Below are 25067 nucleotides of genomic sequence, written 5' to 3'. Positions count from 1 at the left end.
CTTTCAGACTTGATAGATCAAGTTCTAACTGTTCTCTAAACTTGTGCTCACATGTTCACTTTCAGTAAAAACTCACAATAGTTCAGTTGCTGACAATGTTTTAACTCAAAGATGAGCTTCTACTAAATAGCTTTCTGATACTGAATTATTTCAATGTGTTATATTCTGATACTCCAACAATGCACTAATTCATAAAATGCCTCTTCACCTCAGCGTTTAAAAGTTTCACTCAAACATAAATCCATTAATCTCCCAAACTGCCCTATGAAGTCCAAAGAGTCTATTCGAACTCTGCATACAAAGTAGTTCCCGAATGAGCTTATAAATCAGTCGTTTTTCAGCCACATGCACAGAGAACTAACTACCCCCTGCATCTCCCCAACAGAGACACAAGAACATTCCATATAAAGGTTGATTTTCAATTATCTCCCGTAAATATTTTAAAACTGAAGACATTTTTTTCTACTCTGTCAAAAGTTACATTGAAAAAAGTAAGCATGTGGCAGATATGAGGTTGCTATAAATTCTGTAAACGGCTTACCTATTAATATAACTGAGGGCAACATAGGTTGGCTGCTGTAATTCTTGTTTTTCTAAAACACGTGGATCTGTATCTGTAATAAAAAACACAATTATGATTTTCAGCTTTTGCATCAGAATATATGAGCCTACCTAACGTAAAGTAATAAAGGCTAGACAGAGAGAAAAATTAATTTAGTATACCTCTTTTTAAAGAAAACTCAGCAAAGCACAATCGTTTGTCCATTCATTCGCAAATAACAAGATATTGCATTACTTTTCAAGGGAATTCCAAACATCAACAGTGATAAAATGTCCATCTGTCACGCAAACTCTTGCACAATCCCCCTCATAAATATTGGTTTTCACTGCTTACAGTTACAATGTTGGCATGGTTTTCGGTGGTTAATCGGCCTAAGAAAGAAAGTCTCTGTTAATTATGCTCACTTCAAGGCTGGAACAAATTAGTTGCCATTGGAAAGAGCCATCAATTTGAAAATCTACGGGGCATTGTTCTTGTTTGCTGAGCACGTTTCTGGATTGGGATTCACGTCCCGGAGGGCAGCTCTTCAACTTTCTAATTGTAGAATGAGTTTATTATAACTTTTCTAGACTCTCGATCAGAAATCCTCATACTGGTTTGGAATACACAAATAACACGTTTTTCAGAGGGGTTTTCCCTCTCCAAATGACAGAATTCAACACCATAGCGACCTCTGTAAGGCTGCTTCTCACAGCACCAAAGAAAACCCCGCACTGCTAAATATGCAAAAACAACTGTTGATGCAGTGAGATTGGAGGAAAAGGAGCACATTTCTGTTTTCTCAGAAAAAGGTTCAGACGCTGCACACAGATTTCTTCTCACTTTAACCTCCTTTAAAACCATCTCATTGTTAGGACTCTTCCAGCTGCACTTGGCAGTCACACCTGCTTTGATGTAATGACAGATGTTGTTCCCAGCACCTTGGTACAGGAAGTGCTTCCTGCATGTGGTAGAAGGAAGATCCACCCACTAACTCCAAAAGGCATTAACAGGGGATGGGCAGGGGTGCAGACACAGTGGCGAGGAGCACGGGGGCAAAACGACAGCACGAAAATCCATCGACAGGGCTTCCCACTGGCAGATTAAAACTGGACAGTCGTGGCAAACTTATTCCTGGTGTGTTCATCACGTCATGTTCACTTCCCTCTTTCTCCTCTGCCAAGAATTTCAGGGACTTTTTATTCACAAACCCTGCTTCCTGGGTCTTTGCCATTGTAGCTCCTTGAAAGCCAACTTCTGAAACAAGAGACGAAGATTCTCTGAATGACTCCCTCAAGTCGGGTCTCAAGGGTTTGACAGCACAAGTGAGGACAGAGAGTAGGCCAGCATTTGCTCTCCTACAACGATCACGCTGCAGCTGAGACGGTCTGAGGTCATTGGCCTAGAACTACCCCCGTGTTTCTCCAAACGCATGGACACCAACCACTCTTCAAGGGAAACCTGGTTTTCAAACGTATCCCATACTCACACTCATCTAAGTTTGCTGTAGCCCCAAAGTATGTCCCCATTTCAGAGAGGAACGCTTTGTGCACTTCACTCGTGCTCACTGGAGAGGAGGCAGTGGAACAATGCTCACCGGGGAAAGGTGTTTTATTCCTAAAAACGGTCCAGTGGAATGCTGGGCAGGCCACGTGCGCAAATGGTGACTGACAGACCAATCCTGCAAGGTCTTCCTAGGTGCTTAACGAAGTGAGGCACGAGAGAGTGGAGACAGAAGCCAGGAAAACGAACAGAAAGGAGAAAGATGAGAAAGAACAGGGTGATGATTGCAAATGTCTGTGTGGAAAACATCTCAAAACCTCACAAAACCATTTTGCTTCAAGTTTAGGAATAGATGCTCGAGGCGCTTAGCTTTTGAGACAGGGCCTGAATCTGATTCATTGAAACGCATTCCTTCAGAGAGAATGCATGATTGCATAAGGTGTGTTATTTCAAAAGAAAAGAACTCCTTTCTGAATCTAAAATGTGTGTACAAAGGGGAAAGAGTTAAGAGGCCAATTGACATTTTTATGTCCTCCACTTTTGCCTTTATTTTTGTAACTGATGCCCAGTATAACAAACAGTACTCCCACAAACCCTCTTGTAAAGCTTTCCTTTGCTTCCAAATTATATAATTTTTGAAATAGTTTCAATATTACCTTCTTAGCTACCTTTACTTTTAGTTTTTATTAGTTTGTATGTATAGATGTACACACACAATTTGTATTACCCTCTTTTAAAAAAATTTTTATTAGCTTTTTCTTAGAGAGGAAGGGAGCGGGACAGAGAGATAGAAACATCAATCACTGCCTCCTACACGCCCCCTACTGGGGATCGAGCCAGCAATCTGGGCATCTGCCCTAACCAGGAATCGAACCAGTGACTTGATTCATGGGTCAATGTTCAACCACTGAACTGGGCTGTATTCTTCTCTTCTTCTTCAAGATCCAGTACCTCTCTGGAAAAGGGGAAGAAAGTATCTTATGCCCCAAAAAATGCTGTTGACCATTGACATTCACACAAACTTGTAATATTGCTTCACAAAGAATCAAGGATGTTTGCCTTCTATTTGCAAAGCAAGGTTTTGAAGTGTTTTCTTACTCTGTTTCACCACCTTCCATTCCCTGGACTTAGGCTCACACGCCCTGAAATTATGAACGGTGAAATGGATTTCCAGAAGCTTCTCAATGCCACCCTCTCCATGACAAAAAGACCGTCTGGAACCACCTCAGGCAGGATTCTCCTCTTTGTCTAGGATGCAGACTCTGGTACCTGACAGGAAAGCACAACTTGCAGAGAGACGTCCATCAGGCCTAAAACATCTTGTCCACATTCGATACTTCCTTGGGCGACCTTTCGAGCATCCATTAAAGCTTTGAGTTCTTAAAACGAAAGGAGGTCCTCGGTGCCCATAAGGAGCAGCTGCCTGGCGCTACGGAGGGCACAGCATCGGAGCCTCCTCACACGCTTCCTGGCTGGCTGGTTCGTGGTGACCCTGACTCACCACTTCATGGACTACATTACGCACGTTATCAGCATGAACTGAGAATAGCGCTACCCACTGGATATGACCAAATTCAATAAGGACATCCATATGCCATGGGCCGCAGCACTGAGCATTTTTTCACTTTAAGTTGCTACAAAAAGAAATGCGATATGAATTGTGCGGGCTGCCACCCACAACCTCCCAGATAGTTCTCCCGCTTGTTTGTTTACGATGCCAATAAAAATATGAAACTGGAACATTGGCTGCTATTGCCCAGAGATAGAATCCGTCTCCGTAGATGGGCTATGGGATAGAAACACTTGGATTCCCATGGCCACGTGATGCTCCTTAGGCTGGCAACTGGCAAGGATGCAAGCGTTTCTATAACGTGGCTGCTGTCTTCAGCCACACATCGGCTCTGCCACTTTTCTATCACTGAAAAGAGGCAGAGAAACCAACCTTTTCAGCAGGGCGGGGTATCGCCAAAACCACACTGAGAGGTTACTGTTTTCTGTCTCATACCACCTCTTGCACACTCACAGAGTTCAAGTTCACCGAGGGCTAAGAGAATTCAAATATTAACATGGATTTGAAGACACCCAAGCGATAAAAACCTATGGGCTTGCTTTAAAGTGTCTAAAACACAGTGTCCTCTCAGTGAAGAGTCCTTACTGCAGGGCTAAGCCTCATCTATCGTTCCAGCCTCGCACAGACACGCTGCTATAAAGTAAGGACCGACTCAGGCGATGAATGGAAGCTCCCATAACTTCCAGTGGCGAAGAAAAAAGCCAGGCAGGTGACAGAAATAAGAAAGGTGGACATTTGGACCCTTCTCCTCCTTCCTCCCCTTCTCAATGGGAATTCGAATTGCAACAGGACCAAGGAGGGCAAACCACGCAGACCACCTGTCCATCAGTAGGGCCCTGTTAACCAGCCCTGCTGTCCCTGGTGTTGGGAGCCAGTGGCAACTGAGGGTCTGAATGTATGACATATTGAGCCTTTTGTGGTGCGATCTTCAAGCCTCAATGAAAACACTATCAAGGTTGTTTGCTGGGTTAACAGGTTAATTGATGGGCTCATGGGCTTTGGCTATGCTCTAGCTCAGTGGTCGGCAAACTCATTAGTCAACAGAGCCAAATATCAACAGTACAACGATTGAAATTTCTTTTGAGAGCCAAATATTTTAAACTTAAACTTCCTCTAACGCCACTTCTTCAAAATAGACTCGCCCAGGCCGTGGTATTTTGTGGAAGAGCCACACTCAAGGGGCCAAAGAGCCGCATGTGGCTCGCGAGCCGTGGTTTGCTGACCACGGCTCTAGCTGGTCCACATTGCTGGAATTTCAAATACGTGAAATTCCTTATAATAAAGAAGTCGAGCCCAGCTGGTGTGGCTCAGTGGTTGAGCATGACCCATGAGCCAGGAGGTCACTGTTCAATCCTGGTCAGGGCACTTGTCTGATTGCAGGCTGGATCCCTGATGTTGGGTGTGCAGAAGGCAGCCAATCAATGATTCTCTCTCATCATTGCTGTTTCTATCTCTCCCTCTCCCTTCCTCTCTCTGAAATCAATATATAAAAAAAAAAAGTTAGAGAGATTAGCAGTAGCACCTCTCAACAACACTGACGAGGTCTCTGTCAGCAGTGAGCTATTCGCAGGCTGGGAGGCAGCAGTGAGGGGCAGATGCGATGTCACGCACCCTGGGAAGGCCTGCAATTTCTGATCTTCCCAAGGCCAGACTCCTTTCTAAGTGTGCATGGCAACCGTGGGAAGTCTGGGAGGCCGTGGGTGGGGAGCAGCGGGCCATTTACAGCTGGAAGACCCTGGAGAGGCCAAGGCCCACCCAGCCAGCAGAGTGATTTTGAAGATCTGGGCTGGATACACCACTTTTCCTTGGACTCACTCGGTACTAATTAATGGGCGCGGTCTGGTCGCAGCCTTCCCCCAACAGTGGGATTCACGAAGCCACAGGGTTTTCGTTTATTCAGCATGGCCTTCCCCAACGTCCCGGCCCAGCTCGTCACATCCCCCTCCTGTCTCCGCACCACTTCAGGCTGGCACTGTCCCTGTACGTATGTCACTGCACAGGCTCTGTCCCCGCACACCATTTCCTTTCCCTGCTTCTCAGCGGTGAGGCCCTGTCTGGGCCTTCCTCAGCTCTCCGGCACTCAGCTCAGGGCCCAGCATTAGGAGATGCACAATAATTACTGAGTGGATATGCAAATTAATTTTAGGATGAGAAAATGGAAGACTTTGGTCAAACATGGCAGATGGGTCAAGGGCATTTGTTTCCCTCACCATCCAAGTCCTGCTAACGTAAAGGAATAAACTCCCAGGGATAGAAGGAAGGGAGACATCAGCAGGTAAGTATTCGGACCAGTGCTTTGAAAGACGGATCCCCCTGGAGAGTAGAGGAAGCTACAATCTCCAGTGCCCGCCGCAGGGGAGACCCATGATGAAGGAGGGGAACCCGCTTGCCGAAGCCCCAGGGAGGCCGTGGACTTGAAGGTGGCATGTGCGGCAACAGGCAAGGAAGGGAAGGATCAGGGCTGAAAACAGAAGGGTTGTTGAAAAGGTTCATTATCCAGAGACCCTGAACCAGGGGACGAAGCACAGGTGAGGTAGACTGGGAGAGTACAGGCCTACCTCGTTTTACTGCTCTCCCCAGAAGTGGGTTTTTACAAACTGAAGGCAAGACCTTCCACTAGCAAAAAGGTTACCGCTCACTATTGCGCTACTCCTTTTATTGCGGCGGGTGGGGGCGAAGCCACGCCACCTCCCGGCCTGCCTGTGCGGTGCTGAAACAGGGGTGGCAGTGGAAATACGCCTACTCCGCCGTTCCCAGGGACACGGGCAGCCTGTCAGGGAGACTCCTCGCTGATTAAGTGAAGTGGGCTCGGAGAAGAGAGTTCCAGATGTGGACATCTGGCTCTCCCCTAATTAAATGATCTCCCTGCAGTTAAGCCCCCGGTCAGCAGGCCCCATCCGCGCCTCCACCCAGAGCCTCTCATCAGCTTTTTATTGCCTCGGTCTTAAATATGAGCCAAGAACAGTCAAGGAATGGTCATTAGACATTTGAGGGAAAGTCATGAACAGGAATGGGAGATACTAAAACAAACAAATGGTGGGGAGGGGAGGAGGGGGACAGGAGCCAAGAAACAGACAAGTGGATGCTGGGAAGGGTAAGTGACATACCTGCTGACACAAACCCACTTCACTGCAGGGCTAGGACCAGCAAGCCCTGTGTCCCGAGTCCCGCTGGGCCAGCGTTCTGACCAATAAAAAAGCTGCTTGTCCTCTCAGGCCAGCTCAGGGCCACCGTCCAATCGCAGCACTGGACTCACACAACCTTTATAGCTCTCTTAAGAGCCCAGCACAGCTCTGCTAAACTCCCTCCATGTTCAGGGCTGAATTTGATGAACCAACAATTTACAAAGACCAACTTTTAATTCATGGCTAGTTTACTTCAGCTGCTGAAATACGTATTTCTTGTTGGCAATGGCCCTTTCAAAAAAATAAAATAAAAAAATCCCACAATTGCACATAACCAGCCTTTAAATGGATCAACTTTTCCTTCGTTTATAGACACGTCATTTGAAACTTTTCCCAAGCCATAATTTCCATTACAGGGCAGTCAGTGCAAATTACAGTGAGATCCTTGCCTTCCCAAATTCAATGTGGAATCCAGACGCAGTTAAGTGTTGCTGTAAACTTTACGAGTTAAATATCTGAAAGTCAGGGACACTGTGCAGCCCAATAACACCATCTATTAAAAAAAGCATTTGTGTTCACATTCATAGCCCAAGTTTTGCTCCACAAGTGAATGAATAAACATTAGTCAACCGAGACCCCTGTCGACAATATGCGGGGAGGCTGATTTATAAACAAACACGGCACGTTGCAGCCCTGCGGTATCTGGCCTGGCCAGAAGTTTAGAGTTATTAGAAATGGCCTGGTTGGCGTGGCTCCGTGGTTGAGCATCAACCTATGAACCAGGAGGTCAGTGTTCAATTCCCAGTCAGGGCACATGCCCAGGTTGCGGGCTTGATCCCCAGTGTGGGGTATGCAGGAGGCAGCCAATCAATGATTCTCTCTCATCACTGATGTTTTTATCTCTCTCCCTCCTCCCTTTCCTCTCTGAAATCAATAAAAATATATTTAAAGTTACTAGAAATAGACAGTTCTTACTAGAGTGCTTTCTAACTCTTTACCAACCGATCAAATTCCTAGAGTCATTGACTGCTTGAGAGGGGTGACTATTTTTCCCTAAGTATAAGATGTGGAACCCTGTGTCTAAGACACTCTCAGTCCATCCTCTTTAGTGGCGACAGGGAGCAATCTATCCACTCAAGCTCTCTCTCACCTTGTTACCTATGACAAGAGAGCCTGCCAGAGACCATCGTGGCTGCCAGATGTGCTTGTGAAGCACAAATCTGCACACCCGTATACAGCAGCCCTGGAGACTGGGGTGCTGGGATTATACAACAATAAAATTCTTTCAAACAGGAGTAAGGCCAAAATGTGGCTCCATTTAATCCAACATGCATGTGTGCATGCACACAGACATTTACATGTCTGCTTCCCCAGGAATGAGCCTGATGGTGGAACCAAGTAGCATGTAATATAAAGACCATAGGAGTTTCCATGTTCCCCCTCCTGTGGGAATAGCAGGTACCCGCAAGAGGAGATCGATGCTGGTGGGTGACACTAAGGGCCAAAAGGGAAGGCGGGGAAATGAGGCTCCTGAAGTCCTCTCCAAGGCTGGAGGGGAGTATTTGTTTATGGAAAGAGACCTTTCATCCCTTCTGCCTACAACTGCTTGCCCAAGGAAATCCTCCCCATCCTCCAAGGTGCTGGCCTGCATACCACCTCTACCGCGTGTTGTACTACATATATTTGCTAATCTCTCTCAACACCCCACCAAAATGGAAGCTGCCTAAGGGACAGATCTTAGAGGCCACAAATGCTCAGCCAGGGCTCACTGTGATGTATGCCGAGTAAATGAAGGCCCTGGATATGCGTAACACAAGAGACACAAAGAAAAGCACCCAGCTCAGACAGTTCAGGTAGGAGAGGAAAACAGACCCACGTCTAAATGACTGTACCAGCATCTACATTTACATGAAAAAACAGATCCCGTTAAGCACAGATGTTCAGAGGGCTACAAAATAATGCAAAATTCAGAATAATGGAAAGGGCTCAGATAGGTCTAATTTGGGAAGGTCTAATTTGAACTGAGTTGGGTTTTGAAGAAATGGAGTGAGACATAGGGAGTCATTCATAGGTGAGATTAGGGCAGTGGTCGGCAAACTGCAGCTTGTGAGCCACATGTGGCTCATGAGCCGCGGTTTGCCGCTCTGTTGACTAATGAGTTTGCCGACCACTGGATTACATAAAAATGGCATTAAATTTGAGGCAGAAAGCACACGAGAGAAGTCTGTGGGTACTATGGGTAGTAGAGCTGAAGAGCCAATATTCATTAGTAACAGAATATATTTATTTTTAAAATATATATTTTAAAAAATATTTTTATTGATTTCAGAGGTAAGAAGAGGGAGAAAGAGACAGAAACATCAATGATGAGAGAGAATCATTGATGGGCTGCCTCCTGCATCCCCCACTAAGGATGAAGCCTGCAACCCAGGCATGTGCCCTGACCAGGAATCAAACCATGACTTCCTGGTTCATAGGTTGAGGCTCAAACACTGAACCATGCCGGCCGGGCCAGAATATTTTTAGAGATACTTTAAATCAGTGGTTCTGAGCCATGGGCACACCTCCCCACCCCATGGGCAACCCCCCCAGCCCTACCCCAGGATGTTTGGCAATGTCTGGAGGCAACTGGGGGAGAATCCTGCTGGAATCCAGTGGGTAGAAGCCAGGATACTGCTAAGCATCCCACAGCACACACACAGAACAGTTCCCAACCCTGCCCCACCCCCCGACTATGAACTGTCTGGCCTAAAAAGGTCAATGTCGAGAAACCCTGCTTTGGAGCCACGTGAATGTTATGAGAAACGGAGCTCTTGTTCCTAGACAGCTGTGGATGACAATTTCTGTTGTTTGCTCTGGTCTAAATCAAGAGGCCAGAGGGCAGGTTAGGAAGCTACAAAAGAAGAATGATAGGAGAGGTTGTTTGAACTTAGATAAAAGCTCGGACCTTCTGAACGGAGACAAAGAAACTGAATTCATCCTCAGAGAGACAAACTGAATTCTTGTGTGTTACTTGCTCAAGGGAAATTCTAAGCCAGCAGATTCACAACTGAGCGAGACAGACAACCCACTTCACAGCTGACGGCCTCAGACAGACTGATGATGCATGAGTTCAGAAAAAGATACTAAGTGATGTAGGAAGCAAGCATGGTTCTCTGTGAGAATCAGAGAAACTTCTTGAAAGAAGATTTTACATGTGCCTGAACCCAGACCTCCAGACACAAAAGGTGAGGAAATGGAGAGTCAGAACAGAGAACGGTGTGAGCAGATGAGCAGCAGCAGAAACGGGCAGGGACTGGGAAGAGGCCGGTGTGAGTCCTGCAGCTGAGACTGGGCCCGTGTCCCGGACGATTGGAAATGCTCCCCAAGCGCTGACTTCATTCTGTAGACAGTGGAGGGCCGCGGAAGGTAGAAACTGATACGGCCCATGTTTTAGAAAAATAACCGGTGTTGGTGTGGAGAGTGGTGGAGAAACTGGAATTGGAGATGTAAGATTTGGTGAGAGGAGGAATGGAAAGACAAGATTCTTTCCGATGTTATACATCTGAGGGCCTCATTACCAAAAGGAAGGCAGTGAGTGGAAAGTCAAGGGGTTTGATAGACAAGAAAAGGAGGTCTGCTTCGGATGTGTGGTGAGATGGTTTGCAGAACCAAGGAGTCTGGGCCTCAAAGCGAGATAAAGGACTCGTGGTACAGATAGGAACGAAGGGCTGAGAATCCCATCCCAGCGCCACCCATCCCAGCAGGCCCTGAAACCAAGTGCCCCTCCGAACGAAACAACGCTGCACAGTATAAACCCGAGTACTCGGACTGAAACCCTGGTTATCATATAGCTCAGCCGAGTAATCAGTAGGCATTGCTTGAGGGCCGACTAAGTCTACTAGAATTCTAGCAGAGATAAAGAAAAGCCAGAGGTTGCACCCCATTTGAAACCAAGTAATTAGTGAATTTCACAAGGGCGTGCATATAAAAGAGTGGGGGTGGGGGTGGGGAAGGGAACTGAGTCACAACTAATCCCGAGGACAGTATTTTACATGACCTGGTACCCGAGCCTCTCGCACTCACCACTGTGAAGAGCCTCTCCTTGGAAAAGCTGCTCCCCTCTTGGTGTTGCTTAAGGTAATAATGCAGCTCCACACCAGTCAAACTGCCTCAGCCAACACTAGCAGTATAACCTGTTTAAGTATTAAAGGGTGTGGTTTTTTTCTTTTTCACCTGTAAAATGTCGATAAGGATAGTGCTTTGGCCCTAGGGCTGAAATGAGGATTAGCTCAGCAATGTGTTAGCTGTGGCTACTACTCAGTTCTTTAGCCCATAAAATGTTTTGAAATTCAACTCTGCACTGTTGTGGATTATCTCCATTTTATAGTCGGTGACACAATGACACACAGAAAATCTAGAAACTCGGCATTCACATAATGTGGCAGAGAATGCTGGCTGCCATCAGATACGGGCATAGTTGGGAGACACAGTGGGTTTGGTGCCAGACCATCACAATAAAGCAAATATAGCAATAAAGCGCGTCACACATTTTTTGGTTTCCCAGTGCATATAAAAGTTATGTTTACACTATACTGCCGACTATGAAGTGTACCACAGCATTATGTCAAGAAAACCCTAATTAAAAAACAATATAAAGTATATAAAAACCAATATACATACCTTTATTGTTGTGGGATATAGTCAACAATATTGTAATAACTGTATGGTGTCAGGAAGGTACTAGATTCATTGGGTTGATCACTTTGTAAGTTATATAAATGTCTAATCACTGTGTTGTACACCTGAAATTAATATGGAATGTCAACTTTAATTGAAAAATTTTAAATATGAAAAAAATACTCCATTGCTAAAAAATGCTAACCATCATCTGAACCTTTAGCGAGTTATCATCTTTTTGCTGGTGGAGGGTCTTAACTTTAATTTGAAAAAAAAAAAAAACAAAACAACTGGGACGTGCAATAAAGTGAGGAGTCCCTATAGTCATTTTCCCTTTCTATTTCCACAGTGCTTAGGAACATGGCTGTCTTATATAAAGACTACATTTCCCAGTATTCCTTGAGCCAGGTACAGCCATGTGACTAACTCTTGGCCAATAAGATCTAAGGCTTCTGAGAAGCCCCCTTAAAAGTCATGTGCCTTTCTTTGTGGTATATTTCTCTTACTAGATGAAAGGGTGACTGGAGTTTCTGCATCTACTCTGGATATGAGATAATTTTGAGAATGGAAGTCATACATGGAAAAGCAACACAATAGGAGTCTGGATCCCTGATCCTGTGAAGTCCCACCCCTCCTGGACTGATGTAGAGTTTTTGAAAATGAAAGATATAAACTCTACTACCTAAGCCGTTGCTATTTGCAGGGTTTTCAGTTATGCAATCTGAACTGAATCTTACCCAAAGTCCAGAACACCCAGATTGCTAGTTTATTTAGTTGGACCTGAAATATATAATATTTGTGTCTTGCTTTTTCTGGATTAAACACAAACACGCGCGTGCACACACACACATACACACACACACAACTCTGTTTGTTTAAGAATTTATCATACTAAGCTCATGAAAAGAAAATCAGACCCACATCACCACGCATTTGTGGCTCACTCTTAAAATTGGGATAGTTAAAAAATGAGAGAGGGGTGAGGGAGGAAATCATCGTGTCAAATTATGGATCCTTTGGTGGCTTTAGGACTTGCTCTAGAATTGGTTATTAGTGGGCAATAATGAAGCAAATTGCACATGCATATTATTTCTGAGTTATGAACAATACAACCAGCAGTAACCTTTGAAGCTGTCAGGATCTTTTCAGGCAAGCAATTAAAGTGAAAAATGAGAGTGCACACAACTTCCATCACCCAATACTACATGTAATAACACCACCTACAAACACTGACATGAGAGTGGGACTCCGTCTGAATATTTATTAATGCAGATCTGTTCCCATTTGTTCCTCTTTTTCCCCCTGTAACGCATCCCACCCCCATCTGCCAACAATTCTTTTCTTTAAAGGGCAGTTCTGACACCTTGAATTGCATTCACCTGAAATCTACATACAACCGTGGCATCTCTCCCATCTGCACCTAAACAAATTTCCATCCCTGTCCCTTGACCAAAATATAAATGTAGCACAAGCTTGGATTCTAGAGGAGAAAAAGATTAGCAAGGACGTAAGTCCCAACTGGGAAAACAAAATCAAGATTAAAGTAATCAACTAATATTTACAGAAAGCTCAATATACATGTCAGGTATTGGGTGATAGACCCCGAAGGCCCCTTCCCCCCACCAAGAAGGTTCTGTTCTCAAGAAGACCAGACTCTAGAGGATTTAAATGATCTAGTGTAAAAAAATATCTGCTTTTCTGAAGTGCAGGAATCCCTCACTGCTTGCCTCTGGTTGTGATTTAAACGCTTGGAAGGGCTCAGAGAAATGGCAGGGATAAACACAAAGGTGAGCCGGTTGGAATAGGTCATTCCAAGCTGAGAAGAAGCCTCTGTGCTGAGTCCTAAGACCTGATGCCTCTGGGTCCTAGAAGCAAGTTGTATTTCACTTGGTTTCAGCCATTTCTATAGCACCAGGTACCTCGAGACCAATGGTTCTCAGTCAGAAGGGCCTGTTAGTGTCACCTGGCAGTTTTACAACAATCCGGTGCCAGGACCCGTCTCCAAAGATTCCAATATGTAACTGCAGGGGACCATCACTCACACAGACTCTGGGAAGGCTCAGAAACCGGAAAAGGGATCGAACTGATTGGGAAATTCAAACCAAACAGCTTGCGTTTTTCTCCAAACTAAAGGGGCAATTGTGAAACTGGAAGTGAATTATTCCAAGTAACTTGAAGGTTTTATAAGTAAATCTAACATCCAATAAAACCTTTTAAATTCAGACTTCACTTGAGACGCAGCCCTGCCTTTTACTTTCTATACAGAAAGTGTCAAGCTTAATCATTATGTAGAGAGGTTAGTGTCTTCGTGTATTTTTAAAACCAAGTCACAAACAACCGGCACCAGCAAGCCTCGCATTGTGAGCTGTTTCCATCTACTCACAAGGGCGTTCTGACAAGACCTCCGACTAGGAACCTCTTTGGTCATTGATTTTCTTTCTTTCCAGTGTGTTCCTAAAATTAATAAGACCGCATCACTTCAAGTATTCTGTGGCTCGGAATTTTCTGTAATTCATATTGGCTGGAACCAGTGTGGTTTTCCTGTGCTGTTATTATTCACCTCAGTTACAAATCAGGTCATAACCAGGCATATTAGTTTTGCATTTTGGAAGCAGGTCAAGGATTTGGCAAAAGGAAATCACCCGTATTACCTCTCATCTCCCAGGGAAGCTGAATCATTGCTTTAAAATAAGAAAAAGTAAAAAAAAAAAAAAAAGGCACAGAGAGAAATAGCTGAACATCTGGACGGAGAGTGACCCGAGTATTCTAAACGAGTCATCAAGCATGAGCGCGCACATCGGTCACAGCTTACTGGGGTCAAGGTCTGGTCTGCGGAGCTCTGCCTGGCGGGCCCCGGGATCACCCACACCCACCCTCTCCAGGCCCAGACAGCAGCCAGGAGCGCCACGCGCAGGCTCATGGGCCACAGAGGTTATGCAGTGGTTGGGGATTCATCTCTCCCCATCCTGTGCGGGTTGAGCCTTCATTTCACTTGCTAATGAGCAGGGGCGCATGCTGGGCTGCAACTCAGATCCATCTTGCTGATGGTGTGAATCTGGGCATCTGGGAAGGCCCTGGCACCAGGCAGATGGCTCCTGGCAGTCTTGGCTTTTGTGGAGGAGTTCTGGGAAGCTCTCTGGACCTTGTTGCCTTTTTTTTTTTTTTTTTTTTTTTTTTAAGTAAGGCTTTACTTTCTTTAGACAGGCAACATAATATGGTAGTTAGTTATGGTCACAATCTGCTACTTACTGTGTGACTGGAGCAAGTTTCTCAGCCTAAGTCACTGTTTTCTGGTCGTCATTCATAGTCGCTACACATTGTGAGGTTATCACGAGGACGAAAAGAGACAAGCCACATGCAGCACAGGACTCAGAGGCTGGTACCCGGTAGACACGTCGTGTACTGTCGCTCTGACTGTCATTATTTCAGGTGGTCAGGTCTGAAAACGTTTAGGGTCTACACTGTGGGACTACGTTTGTGATGGATTGTTCTTAAATAGCACTGCTAATAATACAGATTTCACTGCCAGTACCAAGTGCCCAGGAGGAGTCAATACAGAATGTGAGTGGACAGTCCCCATGAAAACCCTCCGGGAAGCTCTCTCCCCCAGCTCTTTCCCAAAGGACACTGTGGGGCTCAGAAAAGCCCCAAAGGACAGGACTGGGAGAGAAGGCCTCAGCTCCGGGTCTGACTGCCAAGTGCATGCTGCTGGACGCTGACCGCGGCCTGGTCCTATCCTGCATTTCATATCAATGCTCCCAAGTGCCAAGTGGCTTTTGTTGTACTAAAACGGTGTTTCGTGGATAGAAGCACCGCTGTGTCATGGAAGCACCGGGGCAACTGTGAGGAAGAGCAGGACCTGTGACATAGTAACTCTAGGCCCGTGTCTCTCTCCCGTTCCTCCCCGGGTGCGGGAGTTCAAAGAACTCCAGATTTGGAACCAGAAGATACAGGTTCTAGACCTGGCTTTGCTTCTAACTTGCAGCATCTAGCAAGTCGATTTCCTCTCCTGGGAAGTGGAGAGAGGGACCGTGCACCGCCTCCTGGGTTACAAAGGCTTGTCCGTCAGGGCGCCGGGCACCTCTGAGTGCGAGGCCAAGCCCAGAATCCTGAGAGGGACGGGCCATCACCGAGAGGACTGGAGCAGGTCACCAATCCTGGCCACAGACCGGGGCCTGGGACACCGCCCCTCTGGGCTCCCGGTCGCATTGGCCATCTTCGACTCTCACGGCTCAGGTATCTGAATCACAGATCACGCGCCTACCGCAATCGAATGAAGGTGTGGCCAGCAGGCACGGTACCCTGCCATCCACGCTGAACTAAAACGCACAGAACACTTTCCTAGAAATGGGCCCCGGATCAAATTTTCCCAGCGCACCAGTGGCAGCCTTAGGCCAGAAAACAAACCCACGGCTGCTTGTTAAAGCAACTCAAGCACTAGATTCTACAGCTGTAAAAATACAGCGGTTTCAAACCCAAGCCTCCAATAGCCACCCAAATCGATGCTGCCCTGGGATTACTCAGGGAAAACGCACGCCTTCTCCTACCACTCAGCTAAGAGGTTTATTTCTTAAGAGACCAAGGTAAGGAAGTAGGAACTCGCCTCTTGCATTAGGTTTTCCCCTGAGTGCAGTGGTTATGGGGTCCCAGCACCGGGAAGGAGGGGTTCCTGCCAGCCCTTCCCACTGACTCCGGCCCCAGGAGCACGGGCAGCTGTGCAAATGGGATCGCAGCAGAGACCCAGGCGGGGCCTCTCTTCCTCTCTAGCAATCGGTCCCCTGGATCCTGGCCGGGAGGGATAAATCTGGGTGTCAGAAAGCAGAATGTGTTTGGGTTGTGAGCCAGTGACTCTCCGAGGCGTTTCTGGAGCAGAGGTAAGAGGAAACCGTGGCTTCTGCAAAAGCACCCTGTCCTTCGGAGGAGAGGGGACTAAGGATGGGCGGGCTCGCCCCCAGGGCGATCCCAGCTCCCACCTACCTGCAGCCCCTGGGCACAGTGAGTGTGCAATGACAGAGTGGCTAAACATGATGTGGTCCCTGGATGGGGACCTGGGACAGAAAAGGACGTTAGGAAAAAGCTGCCGAAATCTGAGTCAAGGATGAACTTCCGTTGATTATCAGTTGGGTCCGCATACGATGTTAGTAACAGGGAAAACTGGGTGTGGGAATATATAACTCGGTTCTGTCTATAATTCTTTTATACACCTAAAACTATTCTACAATAACAGGTTGTTTAAAAAATAGGGAATGGATGCCCTGAGACATTTGTTAAAGCAAGACGGCAGATACAGCGTGTCGGGTGCATTATTTTCTGCATGTTTGAAATATTTTATGATTTGAGCCTAGAAAAGTGATACACGTACACATACATTGCAAACCCTCTCCCCCGAAAAGGACTGTGTATTTAGAGAAGGATGCTGTGCTGGAGGCAGGCCTGAAAGACACCCTCCTCCACCAGCTGCTTGGGACCCCTTCTGTTTGAGGCCTCCTTGGCTGTTCTGTCACGAAGAGGGGATCCCCCCACCTTCAGATGATCCCATGTCCACCGCAGGCTCCGAGTCTGCCTGTCCACTCACACCCACCAATGGTTCTTCCGCATTTCATCAGACGTGCCACCCCACAGAGCTTTCAGGTCCGCCAGCCCCTCGCATGCCAGCTGGAAGCCGCCTCAAGAGGCTGCTCCTCCAAACAGCGCGGCTTTTTGACGAGGACAAAGGAGGGAGAGCCTCTGAGCCCAGGGGGGTGAACCGCACGCTGGAATCTCAAGGCACCGTGACAGACCAAGCCCACGGACATCGCACCCGTCCCTCCGTGCTTCAGACGGGACCGCGCCGGATTGGAGGTGAGACCATCCCGTTCCAGTGGGTGTAACGAGTGATGCTTCCCGCGCCAGCCCAGAGCTCTTGACGTCGTGGAAATTAATGCACCGATTTCTTACATTTTCCAGCCTCGGAAGGAGTCAGAAACAGGCGGCGAACGGCGGGGATGGGAATGCAGAGGAAAGGGGGCCAGGGGCCTGGACTGCCTGTAAACTCAACGCTAATCCCCAGACCAGCCACAGGGGCCCGAGGCTGCTTATTTTTGCTCGGCTGTTGGAAGGCCAACACCAAGGAATGCGAGAGGCAGCCAGCTTTCCCCTGACACCTCCGCCGTGGGTGTCGCCCGGACCAAATGAGTGAGGGGGAGGGGAGGAGCGCCGCGGGGACATTATCTCAGAGTTCAGTAAATGAACCTGAAACTTACTGGTTCGTTTTCTAGACTAAACAAGTCAAGATCTGGTACCCACTGGTCCCTTATCTGTGCCATGATCTCATTCTGGACTGTTCCCCCTCCGCAAATCCAGCCCATCCCTACAGGGCCCATTAAAGACCTACATGCAGCCCAGGGCTCACTTTTACCTCATTCCTTCTTTCACTCAACATATCTTCATTAAACACCTACTATGGGCCAGGTACCATTCATTCTAGGCACTAGAAATACAGCAGCGAACACAGAAGAGAAAAATAGCTCTTCTGTCTTGGAGTTTCTATTCTGGAAAGAGAAAGGTCAAGCAGGAAATAAGCAAAAACATACTACCATGTATACTGTATCAGTAAGAAAACTAGGGGGGGGTGGGGGCAGAGCCACCATTCTCCTGGGCCTTTCACTGGCACTTGGCATATACCATTGTTGAACTTGGTTAATGTCCATGTTGCCTCTTCTGCAAGATACCCTACATTTTCCAAGGACAGGGGCTGTTTCAGGCTTTTCTCAGCCCAGGATTGTACCAAGTTCAACCAATTCTGCTGCCTGAAAGAATCTACAGGATGCAGCCGATTGCTGTTTTAGACCCCCTAGGCCTTATGGGTACACAGGACAGGCAGGGGTGAATCAGGCGACCTGGACACCAGCAGTGACTCACTCACTCTGCATGGATCTGTCTCGTCCCTGTCTCCCTGGCAGGTGCAGCAATGACCAGACACCAGGGGACAGGCCAGATGTGATTCCTGCCCTCAAGGTGTGCACATTCTGGTGAAGAAGGCAGCCAAGAGGTAACAAACAGGAAGTGACTTCAATGTGGGCCATTTCTATGAAGAAATGAGCTGCGGGATGAAAGGGAGGGTGCTCTGAGAAGGTGAGGTTCCAGCCAAGACCCAAGAGATTAGAAGGAGCCGGCCGGGCAAAGGGCAGGTTGGGGTGAGGTTGGGACAGTGAGAGCGAGGTTCCAGGTGGAGTAGAGGCCAGGGCCCGGCCTGGAGGTGGGAATGTGCTGAGTTAGTGCAGGGAGGAGGCTGGCAGAGGGCAGGTGCCAGCCCCACAGGGGCCAGCATCGGGTGTGGGTTTCACTCTGGTGCAATGGGAAGCCACAGAGAAGTCTAAAGAGCAGGAGAGAACATGAGATTTATACTTTACGGAGATCCCTCTAACGAGAACTCCCAAATCAGGGTGACCACATGTCACAGTTTGTCAGGGACCATGTTCCTTTATGCCTGTTGCCCCAGCATGTTATTAATAGCACCCCATTTCACTCTCCAAAGTCTTCCAGATGAGAAGAAAAACTGTAGGGGTAGCCTCTCAGAACCCACTATTACAACTAATATGATCCAGTCTTATATAAAACATGATTCTCGCTGCCAATCACGTTCCCCTCAGACCGAACGCAGCAGAAGCTGAACGACAGCTACAGTGTCTGGGAGAGCCAGGCCTCCAGTCCTCTACTTCTGAAAGGTCCGCTGTGTTCTGGGTTTTTCAAGACAGGAAGACAGAAAATTCTATGACGTTCTCTCCGTGATGTAGTTCACGTTTCACAGCTGCTGGCGGGGAAAACTTTGCCACGGATCACACCGACAGTGTGCGTGGCTCAGCTGCGGTCTGGCCTCTCTCCTTACGGACAAGTACTGAGCAGCTGAGCACTGTTCGCGAGGAAGCCTGCCCAGGCCACCCCCAGGGGCCCCAGGTTACAGAACCCTGTTTCTCTAACCTCCCCGCTCAGGTCTTATTTCTTTCTTTCTTTCTTTTTTTTTTAATTGATTTTTTACAGAGAGGAAGGGAGAGGGATAGTTAGAAACATCAATGAGAGAGAAACACTGATCAGCTGCCTCCTGCACGCCCCCTACTGGGGATGTGCCCGCAACCAAGGTACATGCCCTTGACCCGAATCGAACCTGGGACCCTTCAGTCCGAAGGCGGACGCTCTATCCACTGAGCCACACCGGTTAGGGCAAGGCCTGGGGTCTTTTGTTGTTGTTAATCCTCACCCGAGGCTATTTTTCCATTGATTATTAGAGAGAGTGGGGGAGAGAGGGAAAGACAGAGAGAAACATGGATGTGAGAGAAACACATCGATTGGTTGCCTCCTGCATGTGCCCTGACCAAGGCCTGGGCTGGGGAGGAGCCTGCAACCAAGGTACGTGCCCTTGACCGGAATCGAACCCGGGACCCTTTAGTCCGCAGGCCGACGCTCTATCCACTGAGCCACACCGGCCAGGGCTCAGGTCTTATTTCTGATGCTCCGTCATCCCCGGGGCTCTCCTGTGCGTCCTCGCCAAGTTCTGCACTCGGACACAGTGCTGCTCCAGTCCCATTCCAAAGCCCGCTGCTGCGACCGGGGCCGACCTTCCCAGAAGCCTCAGGGCTGTCCCCCTCCCCATCTGGGCCCTGGAGCGGGGAGCTGGAAACAGCCCCCCACACCACGCGTTACCTCCCGCCTTGCTGTCACCTGTCCTCCTGGATCAGACCACCTAAAGAGAGGATTAGGAGTAATCTTGCCAGCTGGGGTACAAAGGCACGCATGGGTGGCAACCTCTGTCAGCTGGGATTATACCTCCTTCTCATATTCCTCCGCTTTAGAACCACAGAAAGTCAGGGTGGGAGCAGCCTTAGCTACACTCCGTGCGCCCGCAGGTTTACTGCAGACCAACCTGATGAAGAGCCCTTGGGAGGGCTGGGACATGTCCCGCACCGGGGCCCTGCTCTCGGCTTGGCCACCCTTCCCTCCTTCCAAGGAAAGGCCACCGCCCCAAAGTTTGCCCTTGACCTTCACGTACATGTCTTTGCCCTTCTTGACTTGATTTTGCTTCTTGAGGGCAGAGGAGATATTTGCCAGGGCTTTGCATTGTTTACAACACGGTACCTTCGGTATAGCCAGGACTCAACATGTACTTGCTGACCAGGCCACACACGGATCCCTCCTGTGGATCCCTCCACAGACAGACGAACAAGAGTAATGGCACCAGCCTTGGGGTGGGCGCAGGCTCTGGGGACAAGTAGATCCAGGTCCAAACCAGGCTCTGCCGCTTGTTTACTAGCTGCTAGTTAACTGAGAAGTGGGCATAATATACCCACTTCCCTTGGGGGTACCGGAGCACGCCCCGGCCTCAATACAATGCTTTCCTGAGCACCATTTTCCCTCTCTTGCTGGCTTTACTTAATATGGGCTGTTCCTTCTTTTTCTCTAGGTTAAGGAGAGAGAAAGAGAGAAAGAGAGAAAGAGAGAGAAAGAGAGAGAAAGAGAGAGAGAGAGAGAGAGAGAGAGAGAGAGAGAGAGAGAGAAAATGAAACAAACAAACAAAACACACACACACACACACACACACCAAAAATGCCTATCAGTACTGTTACTAGCGATACCATTTCCCCCATCCTTAACTACTTAAAACCCTCCTTAGACAGAGATAAAACCATTATCTTGCAAACTTTTAAAGGTGCTGAGATAACACCTAAAAGAGGGGATTCCTAGGGTTATCTGTGACTCAAGGAGGAGCTAGGAAAGTAAATTTAGAGAGAGAGCTCAGAGAAGCCTCTTGATGAGTTTTCCCAACGGAAACTGCGCAGGGAAATGAATCAGAAAGGCAGAATGTGGGCTAATCCTGCAGCAGAAGGAACTGGGCCACCGTTGTCAGTCTGTGGCACCCAGGACTGATACCATACTGACATCTTGTGGTGACAAGTGTTATGACACGTAGGGGGCCCCATAGCCAACGTGGACCTAAGACTATTCCTACCCTCTGCCAGTTTTGCAGCAGGTAAAGAAAACAGTCACCGTTCTCACACCACGGAGACAGAGGCGAGGAGGCGGCTGCTGCATCGAGGAACATGCGTGCTGGCCGGCGGCTTCACTGTGACATGGGTATTTGTGCTCCGACGGGAAGGGGCTGGAACCTCTAATAAATGCCACTGTTTCCAAGCATTTGCAACCCTTGGCTGAGCGGGTCCTTCTTAGCTGGCACCCGAGACTTCGGGTCAGAGAGTTAGTGAAATGTGCTGGTTGTTTTAAAAGTGACATGAAACCTGCAGCTGGAGCTTGCAAATACCGACCGAACTTCCCCCCAGGAAGTCTGAGAGAGGAAGGGAGGCAATAGGAAAAGGAGCGGCTTCTTCGGGACTTCAATATTCAATCTCTCTTCACAGCCAGGCTCAGGAGCCACCTGGGAGTGGACGCCCGCCGTCGTATGGAGCGTCTCTGCAGTCACAGCACTTGGGGGCCCCGACGGGCCCCAGGGATCACATGGTCCAGGAGGCGGGGGTACGGGGCCTCCCAGACGGCCGAGGAGAGGCAGAGAGGGGCGGGTGTGGGCAGGGAGCCCTGGGGTGGGATGTGCCAGGAAAGGCTTTCACGGAGTGCAGCGTTGATCTTTGGGGGCACACAGAGATGGGCATGAAGGCATTTACCGAGGGGCACGGGGCGAGGGTGGGGGTGGAGGTTAAAGTCACAGGCCTTGGGAACCAGACAAAACAGGATTCACTTCCTAGGCCTCTCACTTCCTAGCTACGCCTGAGCATGTGAGTCAGGATCTCAAAACCTCACTTTCTTCCTCTGAGAAGCAGGGAGGACCCTCGCTTTCATATTGGAGGCGCGAGGAATGAATGAAATCCTGTGTAAAAGGGATGGCTCAGCACATACGAAGGCCACACAAATCACAGTGTCCCTGTGAACAGCCGCAGGGGGGCAGCTGGGATGAGATGAGCAGGACAGGCCACCACCGCCCGCCGAAACCAGGGTGTGTGAGCACGGTGGGTGCATGGCGGACAAGGGCATGCGAGGGGGGGCTGGGGTGGGAGCACCGAGGGCCCCGAACAGGCTGGGGCATTTGAACAGCTCTGATTTCCTCTGGGTCCCAAAGTGCCGCCCGAAGAGTCCGCATCACTGAGTTGTATCATCTGTCTACATCCCAGGCCCCAGGGGTTATTCGCTTCCCGAAGGCACGGGCCACAGAGCCCAGGGCGCCCAGCAGAGGGCCAGCATAGCAGCCTCGGGAGCTCTGGGCTCGGTCGCTTCTGGCAAATGAATCAACCTCTCTCTTGGCCACAGGTTCCTCATCAGCAACATGTGAACACATAACAACACAGATGCTCTGAACACAGATGCTCTGAAGGGTCGCTGTGACCAGAGCCATGAAACCTGGTCTCGGAGACCCGAGGATACGCCTGGGTTAAATCAGGGAGGACCGCACAACCTCACCACCAAAACATCTGGCACGGGACGGACATCGGGCTATCGTCTCCGTTTCTCGGCGTTATGTAACTGCCCAGTCCTCAAGCATCGCTCCAAGAACACACCACGGCGGCGCTGCCCTTAACTGCTTTTCCAGACCCATCTTTCCAAATTTCCACCGAAAGAATGCAGCCGGCACCACCTCGCCCTGATCGTCCTAGCAAATGGGGGAACGCACTGCAGAGACCGGTTCGCTCCCACTGCCGCCTCTACCGGCCAAAGAGGTGTGGCCGCGATTCCCGGGCAGAAAAAACATCGTCTGTTTAAAAGAAGAGCACTTAGGATATTTTTGGTCATCATAAAAAATCATCGCTATGCCTATAGGAGCAGTGAACAGTCTGGAAAATAAATGTTACCCCTTGTCAACTATCCAAACGTAGTGCAGCTTGTGCAGTGTGCTGTATTTCCTCCTCATCATCTTTTTAAAATGGGCCCATCTTATATTCACTTCTGATAACCTAAAGGTTTTGGTTAAATATTTCTCTCTTCATAAACACATTACGAGCACTCATTTAGCACATGAGGCCGCGCTTGACATGACGGGGACGGGAAAGGCTGTGAGAGGAAGTCCGTGGTCTCCAGAAGGCTGTGCTGGAGCCGAGGGCACATGACAACACTCAGGAAAAGGAATACAACGAAAATGTCCATGAGGGGTTCACACCTAAACAAGGTGGCCCAGAACGGCCCAGAATGGTCTAGAATGGTCCCGAGAGCGTTTCATGAAGGAAGAAACACACGCCTGATCCTGGAGCACTGTAATCCCACAGATAATTCTGAATTGCTCACGAATCTATTAATTACTCCCCTTTCTCAAGAGGAAAACTTTCTCAGAATGAGTGACTCATTGAAGTCATTCCCATCGCTATGCCTTTGCTATTATGGACAAAACTGAGCTCCTGCAGAAAACAACAACAACAAAAAAACTGCTTCTCGAAATACCCTAAAGGAGCCTAAAAGTAATTCAAAGCAATTTTTAAATTATGTTTTTATTCATAGGAAAACCAGAACTTTGAGTGAAAGTCAAGAAGTTTTCTGAAGAATTATAAGTGGATTCTGAACACATTAGCAAGAATAAAGTTTGTTAGGGAGACACAACCCTATCCCACACACCATCGTGAAGTTTGGAACCACTGAGCAACCACACTTACCTCAGGGGGAGAGACTTTCCCGATTAGCCTGTGTTCGCCTATGTGTTCATTCAGGAAGTACAGTTGACCCCTGTGCAACATAAGTTTGAACTGTGTGGGCCCCCTTATACGCAGATTTGTTTCAATAAAAACGTATAGTATTGTAAGTGTATGATCTCTTCCTTACGATTTTCTTAATAACATTTTCTCTCACTTACTTTATGGTAAGAATACAGTATGTAAGAGAGTCAAACCTCGGTTTGAGAACATCTCCCATCTCAAACAACTCGGTTCTTGACCAGAAAAAAAATGTCTCGGTTGTAGACCAAAACTTCAGTTTTCAGACCTGACAACCCTTTCTTGCTGATACTTCAGCATAACAAAAAGCATCTCTCAGGCAACAAACAGAGGAGATAATACTTTTGTTCTGGCAAAATAGACTATTAGCATACTTGAAAAACATAAAGAGGCATCAAGAGTGCTAAAGTTGCAAAGGGAGTGAAAGTGCTCACAAAACAGCAATTGAATAGGTGGAAAAACTGTTGTTGATCATATAAAGGAAAAGCAGTTAGCTGGTGATAGCATGTCCCAGGAAGTGCTATATGAAAAATTCGTTTAAGGCTAGTAGGAGGTGGTTCAATAAATTTAAGAAGTGTTTATTTATAAATTAAACAGTACATTAGACATTTACTGTATATAAGAATAATTAAACAGGGGAATCATTTGGGGGTCTGGAATGGATTAATTCAATGTATATTATCTCTAATGGGAAAAAATGATTTGGTTTTCAAACAAGTTGCTTCTCCAACAGCCTTCCAAAACAAATTAAGTTCGAGAAACGATGTTCCACTGTACATATAACATACAAACTATGTGCTAATCAACTATACACTGAGTGGCCAGATTATGATGATCTCTGAACGCATAATAATCTGGCCACTCAGCGTGTGTGTGTGTGTGTGTGTGTGTGTGTGTGTGTATATTTATATTAGAGGCCTGGATTTATATTAGAGGTCTGGTGCATGAATTCGTGCATGGGTAGGGTCTGGCCAGCCTGGCCAGGGGGAGGG

The 25067-nt window shown here is 47.8% G+C and overlaps 1 protein-coding gene across 3 annotated transcripts in view; it reads right to left on the bottom strand.

Moving 5' to 3' along the window:
* Positions 1–25067, bottom strand: part of JAZF1 (JAZF zinc finger 1) — a 300096-nt gene that overhangs the window by 133956 nt on the left and 141073 nt on the right. The window contains exons 2-3 of one of the 3 annotated variants that reach the window (XM_079785955.1): positions 14648–14837; positions 542–614 (exon numbers count right to left, since the gene is read on the bottom strand). Coding sequence is in view for 1 of the 3 variants with exons in the window: in XM_079785954.1 (XP_079642080.1) it covers positions 542–614 (73 nt within the window). In the remaining 2 variants the exon portion in view is untranslated. Of the gene's footprint in view, positions 1–541; positions 615–6721; positions 6776–14647; positions 14838–25067 lie in introns of those variants that run through there. The other 2 variants (XM_079785956.1, XM_079785954.1) reach the window with 2 other exon arrangements.

Source organism: Cnephaeus nilssonii (genome assembly GCF_951640355.1).
Source record: "Cnephaeus nilssonii genome assembly, chromosome: 12".
Lineage (NCBI taxonomy): Eukaryota > Metazoa > Chordata > Mammalia > Chiroptera > Vespertilionidae > Cnephaeus > Cnephaeus nilssonii.
Note: the sequence above shows the minus strand (reverse complement) of the source record. Positions and strands in the feature narration are given on the sequence as shown.